Genomic DNA, 7422 nt, shown 5'->3' on the forward strand with positions numbered 1-7422 from the left:
TACCCTGTGAGCTCAGCTGCATTCCTTGAGAGTCTCAAGGGCCTTAAACTAGAATCAGACCTCCATCATCTTGCCTTTGCTCTACCCACCACAATATACATCCATTATTTTAAATTTTGCATATTTCCTCCACAGTTGAAGAAATAAGCCAAAGACCACAGTAAAATAACAAGGCAGAAATCCCTAGCGACTTAAAAAAATATATCAAAAATATATCATTTTCTGTTTCAGTATGGCTGCCAGTCAGTCCCTTTGATATAAAGCATCTGTCCTCTTCAAGGAAACAAGGAATGTCTGGTTCTCCTTTCTAGCCTGTGAAGTAGGAGATGGTGTCATTTGTTGTACAGAACCAGGAGCCCCATGTTACTGGGCTGCAAGCTACTGACTGCTTTGGTTAACATACTGAAAATTTCATCAGTCGTCTTTAATAAAAGACCAGGTGTATAGGGAAAGATCTGAGCAGTTGTCATTGAGTTTCTCTTCCCCAGCCCATGAGCTACAGCTGGCAGAGAGCAAGGACACCAGTATGTAATCCAACAGCCAGTTACCTGAAATTTTTGCATTTCAGTATTAGAGTTAGGTAGACTTTGAGTCTGTTTAGAAAACTTCATGTGTTCTTGTTTGGTTATCAAAAGGCTTTTCATACCTTCTCCTTCTGTCTAATAACATTTAGTCATTTATGGCTTCTGCTTAAAAAAAAAAAAAAGGATTATTTGAACATTTCCTAACTTAAATAATTGAATGACCAAGAGAAGAATTCTATTTTGGGGGAGGATAGGTGTTCTATCCTCCGATATACTTTGTTCTATACATTATAAGCTCTTACAGGAAATTTAATCACAGAAGCTGTGAAATGATATAATCTATGATCTAGAAATTACCTTTAGAACAGTGCTTCTCAAATTTTAATGAGCATACAAGGCACCTGGGTTTCTTGTTAAAATTTAAATTCTGATTCAGTAGGCAGGGCCTGAAATTCTGCATTTCTGTCAAGCTGCCAGGTGATGCTGATGCAACTCCCTGGACTATAGTCTGCGTGCTCAGCTAGAAGAACTGAAGGAATTAAGTCCAGTGGGCATCCATTAAACTTCCCTAGCACAGATGTAAAGGGGAGACATGACAGGCTTAAAAGATAAAGCCCCTGTCTTTGAAGAGAGAAAACAACCATGTTGTAAAAAGTAGAGTCTATACCCAGTCTTATTCATCAATTTTTAATAAACACATGAAATTTTTTATGTCAGAATAAACGTTGACTTTCAAAGCAGTTATCTAGGGCGATGATACTTATTACATATGTCACATTTTAGCGTATCTGTATAAATTTCATGTTTCTCACTCAAGAAGTTATTGTGATGTTTTAAGCATTACATAATGCACATTTGTAGGTTTTTGAAATAAAAAATTTTATTTTACTAAAATAGCCATTTATATTCACACCAAAATGTTATAACTGAACCTGAAATGTATAGCTGCTTAAATATGTTGAATAATATTCTTAAATATTCACATTTTTAGTTTCCATATATTTTTAGCCATTAGGGGAAGCAATTAATGAGTATATGTGGGCTTTGCTGAGAGCTGTTATCCCATGGTAACTATGATTATTTTTGTTTAATGAGTAACACACTGGTGTGGATAATGCAAAATTAAAGTTATTACAAAAACCCCATTACAATTAGCATTTAGAACTCATTCATCAGAACAGATTTAACTTCCTGGATGAGTTTTCTTAGACTAATATTAAAATACAAAATTTGTTTCATCATTTGATGGCAGGTAGGTAACTCCATAAGTGTTTGAAGGACAGAGAAGCCTCAGGCTGCAATTTAGTAATAATAGTAAGGTCTATTTATGTGGCATGATCGACTTTACCATCCATTTTCACATCTACCTCTTACAGGTTTAACCTTAAAAAGGCTAGAAAGCTAGTAAACATGAAGCCAGTTCAGAAATCCTCAGTTTTTAGATTCAGTGGTTGTTCAGGCACACTAACAAGGAGGTTCTACTTTGTGTTTTTGAAATGATAAGGAAAAGGAAAGGAAAACGACAATAATGTGGGTATTATCATATCATATTTACAGCAACAAAATGCTGGCATCCCATTTGTAAAGGAAACTGAGATTACAAGCCCTCACCCAACTTGTTCAAGTGCCCACATCTCTGTGGTAGAGCTGGTATTTGAACCTAGGCAGTCTGACTCCGTAACCTGTGAGTGTTTTTAATAATCCCTTTGAGTTGAAATAATAGATACAGACACTATAGGTGCAGACACTTTGGTAATAAAGTGATTCAAGAAATAATGACTATCCCACAGAGCCATCTGTTTTCTCTCAGCCTCATCACTGGGCCTCTTCCATTTCTGGTTAGTAAGGAATGGTCTCCAACAGTGGTTCTCCCTCCCTATTTCCACTCTTCCCACTCAGGATAGCAGGAATCTGAACATTGTGTCTACTTAGCATCTTCAGTAATTTAGGCTGTGAGCACACTTCACCATCAGTTTAGTGGCTGTTTATTGATAGTTGCGCTAAGCACTGTGAGGGGGCATAATTCAGAAATGTGTCCGAGCTGCAAGGAACTCAGGATAATAACAGTGGTGTGATAACAAAGTTCTTTTAGGAAGACAGAGTAGGTGGTGGTATTTTCAGTTTCCAATGTGGAGCTTTTCACTGCACATGTCATTTAGAGCTATGTTTATTTGGATTGGTGTTTAAAATTAGAAGTTGACCATCTGTATTTTTCTTGATAGGTATGGAGTCATCCTGACCAAAAAGGTTTTTGAAGGTCAGGAATAGCTTATATTTGCAGCATTATTTTTGTAAAAGAGAAAATGATATAGAAAGGTTTAAAAATAATGCCCAGTAGTTGAAGATTTAAGGGAATTTTAGTATCTATATCCAGAGGCATATGTAGCTATTGAAATCAAAACTTTAAAGACTGCCCAACAACATAAAAATCACAAACATGTATGTGCTAGACTTTAAGCAAAATGAGATAAGGAAAATTGATCGTGATATTTGTAGAGTGTCTAATTTGTACCTGCATTCTGCTTTGTGTATTTGTTTAATTTTTTCACTGTATCTATCTAACAGCATGCAAAGTTGATATTATTTCAGTATTTCACAAATGAAGGAAGGGCACAGATATGTTAGGGGATTTCACCAAGGTCATTGACAGTGGTTGAACAGGAACTCAAACCCAGATCTCTTAAAAATCCAAAATCCCCCAAGTCAATTTATTCTAGCTATTCTACCCTCCCCTGTAGCATTGCTTTTGGTTCAGAAATAATTAATTTTACGGTAAAGAGTAGAGTCACATGAATTCAGCTGAAAAGTGCATGTCTTGTGAAAACACCAAATCTTAAAAATAATTGTGATTTCGGACTTTAACACAGAATTGAAGGACAATTAATAGTTGACACGATCTGCAAAATGAAAGTGTAATCATAGCATAAACACTTTAGTTTTATCTGATATTTGAAATAGGCATTTGTGTAACTGCCAAAATATTATCTGCTTTCTGTTAGCCAGAACGTTCCAGGGACAGGAGCAGAACAGCCTTATTTATAAAGAGCAAGCAAAATATATTTTCCTTTGGGAGGGACTTTTGCTGTTGTTAACTAATGTCTGAGAATTTGGGGATGAAAACCTTTGTATTAAACTGGTGCAACATAACTCATGCCATGTAAAAAACACTTTTAACCTTTCTTCCCCATGTGATAGCTTTGTATTGCAATTATTACGCGTTACTGAAAATTCTGAGAATTACTTAAATACTTTTTAATAAGTAATATAAAATTTTTCTTAGAAAGGTTTCGTTTTTCTCTGCCATATTTTATCTATTTGGATTTTTTACTTCACTCTATGGTAAACATTCATCATTACAGGTTAAACAGTGTTTGGCTTTTAAAAATAAAGACTTTGCCTTGTTGAACAACTCAGGTTTGGGAAGGGCTTTAGTGGTTGCATTTTAATTTTTTTCAGGATTTTTACCCAAAAACATCCGTAAAATTTCATAGTTTATTTTAATTGTTTTGTGTTAAAAGCCTGGGATATTGCTAAGAAGAGAAAACAAAGAATGAATAGATATAGATTTGTCAACTTTACCCACTTATTTTTTATTTCTTGCCATTGAATTGAAATTTTTATGAATTCTTTCCATCTGAAATTGTATCACTTGTAAAGGTTTTTTTCTCAAATAGTACCATCTGATTAGGCTTTTAGATCTTCATATGTTACCTATGCTTTCTCATTAAAGAAAAAATACTATTTCTCTAGAAGCCTGTCCTTTTTAAAGCACAAAGTACACAGCAGGTGTTTGAAAACTTTCCATCTTCCTAGTTATCTTTATCTGTTTGTATAAATTGCTAAATTGCTTTCACAAAATGCCTCTAGACATAAGGGAATCATTTGCATAAGTGGATGAAGATTTTTGTTTTCCATGAAGGAAAGCTTGAAACGACCTCCTAATTGTTTTCCTTCTTTCTCTTGTTGCAGTATCCGGCTGCTTTGATGAACCTGGGAGCCATTCTGCACCTCAATGGTAGACTCCAGAAGGCCGAGACCAACTACCTGCGGGCCCTGCAGCTCAAGCCAGACGATGTCATCACACAGTCCAATCTCCGCAAACTGTGGAACATCATGGAAAAACAAGGCTTAAAGACTTCTAAGACCTGACACAGGAGGCAGCAGCCCATCCTCCTCCATTTTTAAAAGCTGGCTTCCTTAGCAGACAGAACTTCCCAGCAGTGCTATGACAAGAGCTGGTGTTAGACTTCAAGACCAGGGCAGAGGTCATTGAGGTCACTACCGCTTCTGGAAGAATCCACTTTGCTGTAGGCACAGCTGTTAACACCAAAAAGGGGAAAGCCGGAAACCTCCTGGAGGATGTCATTGTTACCCATAGACTGTAAACCAGAGCACTTAAAACGGAATCTTTTGGCATTCTTAAAAAGGGAGGGGTGGGTGTATAAGTCACAGATTTTGTTCATTTTCTGAAAGCTAATTTCAAAATTATCTTGTTCCTTAAACACTGTGAGAGGAAGTCAGAGTGTCCATTCAGCCATGGCAAACGATTAGGGTTAAGTGTTACTAGGGAGTGATAAACACGTAGTGTGAGTCCCAGTGAGCCGCCGGTTGTCCTAACGCTGCTGTCTTCCCTCTTTGGGACAGCCTGCTTATCAATTTCTGAAGCTTAGAACACTTTTTTTAATACTGTGTCAAGATCTGTCAGAATCTGCTATGTTTCTTGACCAGTGCACATAATGTTTTATGATTTGGTTGTCAGAGGCTTCATTCTTTTGGACATCATTTGCTTTTTATGTTCTGAAAAGGATATGGAGAGTAGAGCTAACCGTGCTTCACACTCGAGCTGTATGAGGGACTGGGGAGGCCTTGTATGTGTCAGGCAGGCATTTTTTAAATTTTAATATCGCCAATATTTTCCTCCAAACTGCCCAGTAGAATTCATTGTATTAATTCTTTTGAAATTACCTTTGAAAATAGCTATTCCTGGAGGATGTGCAAGCTTACATAAGGATAAAGGACAGGGGAGGAGTTTGTAAGCCTTGCAGTTCCAATAACTAACCAACAGGTTATTAGACAAAAGGGAAGGTGTTTTGTGCTTCTCAGATGTTGCTGGTTTAGGAGTGTATGATGATGCTTGCCAGTGATTTTGTGTTTTGGAAAGGGTAGGTATCGAATGTTAATCACTTTCTAATAGGTACCTAAACAGCAATGCTGATAAATGTTCAAGGAATTATTTTCATCTTAGTTTGCTCTTCTCAAAAGGCATCAAAAACAACTTATTTGAAGCTGCAATAGAGTGTAGCATTAGCCTGCATGTTTCTAGGTCTTCTGCCAAGTGCTTTTCTCAGTTGAAAACTATTTTTCACTAGCAAATTTGGTATTTTATTTCATTACCTGTTAGTAACCACTTCAATGATCATTTCACAAGAAAAAGACTATAAATTAGGTAGAGAACAACATTTTTATTGAACATTTTTTGGCTTGCAATCAAACTTTGCCACTAAAAATTAACTTCATAAAACACTAGTCCGTTATCAACTTCTTCACAGAGAAAGTAGCTATACTATACCCTACATATTTATTTATTTATTATTCTACTATAGCAGAATAACAAAACTTGATGCGTTAAGCCAGTTCTTTGCAACTGAAAATTACCTGTTTCTCCTTCCCTTTCACACTCCATGTATATATGATCACCCTCTCCATTAAAAAGAAGCTGGACATGCAAATACATCATATTATGTTTTCTCCATATTTTATGTTTTTCTATGTATCTGAATACAGTGGGATAAATCATTGAAAGTAGTGTTCCTATGGCATTAGTGTTTTTGTGAGAAGGGTAAATGTAGTGACAAAGGTTTTTTCATGGCATTAATAAGAAAGCCCTTCTGTAATATATATATTATTTTGTAAACATTTCACTGAAGGGCCAAAAGTTATATTATATCTAAATCACTGTGTTTTCAGAATGATATTTAACAACAAACCCGTGGTCAAACCAAAATAGTGGGTTGAAGTGTATTATTCATCTTTTAGTGCATTGGCAATTGCAAAAAAAAAAAAGGAATTTAATATAAGGCTATAGAGATTAATTCAGTGTCTAACATTTGTATTTATTTAAATAGTTATTGACCTATGATGACTTTCTAGTCTTAACATTTTATCTTTTTATTGTTGTTGTTCTTCCTTTCAAAGACCTGGTTCTTAATAGGTTCACTGAATGCGCAGTTGAGGCACTTCTTGTGACACCAGTTCCCAAGTAGCGTTAATAATTGGGCCTGTGTCATAAAATGCACGGATCATTAATAACTAAATGTCCCTGACACTTTTCACTACAGGGCTGGACTTAGTAACTGACCAACTTCGGGGGGAGGGTTGGGGCAAGGGAGGGTGGGCGTTAGAACATAATCAAAAAATGTCTCCGCTCAGGGATTTATGGTGGATTATTGCAGACAGTGCTAAAAATATAGAGCACAAGACAAGTTTACTAAATTAAAATTTTATTTTTTGAGAAACTGTTATTTGTATAAATTATCAAGATTTGTAGGTTTTCCTTTTGTAGAAATAATTGTTTTATGTGCCAGAGAATTTCAATTTTGTTTTCAACAATAAAGCATTGATAAGAAATATATTGTGTAAGCCGTTTTTAAATCTTCTACAGCAACAACACTTAAACTCTGAAGTTTTAACGAAACTAAGTAAGAGATTAAAAAGAGTAGAGGTTGAGCATCGAATAGAGACACATTGTGGTTAATGTATAATTAATAATCATCATTTTTAAAAGTTATTGTAATGCAAGTAAGCATTGCCAATATCACCCGGTTTACCATACTCAGAAAAGATGACAAAGTTTGTCTTGTTTTCTTTGGTTGATGAACTATGGGAAAAGATGCTATGA

General features: G+C 35.7%; 1 protein-coding gene across 2 annotated transcripts in view; it reads left to right on the top strand.

The window, feature by feature from the left end:
• TMTC2 (transmembrane O-mannosyltransferase targeting cadherins 2) overlaps positions 1-7151 on the top strand; it is a 446120-nt gene extending 438969 nt beyond the window's left edge. For both annotated transcript variants that reach the window (XM_019039349.4, XM_063694185.1), the window contains one exon: positions 4494-7151. In XM_019039349.4, the coding sequence (XP_018894894.1) occupies positions 4494-4673 (180 nt within the window). In that variant the 3' untranslated portion in view covers positions 4674-7151. The remainder of the gene's footprint in view (positions 1-4493) is intronic.
• Positions 7152-7422: the final 271 nt, after the last annotated feature.

This window comes from Gorilla gorilla, chromosome 10 (genome assembly GCF_029281585.2).
Source record: "Gorilla gorilla gorilla isolate KB3781 chromosome 10, NHGRI_mGorGor1-v2.1_pri, whole genome shotgun sequence".
In the NCBI taxonomy this organism is placed as follows: Eukaryota; Metazoa; Chordata; class Mammalia; order Primates; family Hominidae; genus Gorilla; species Gorilla gorilla.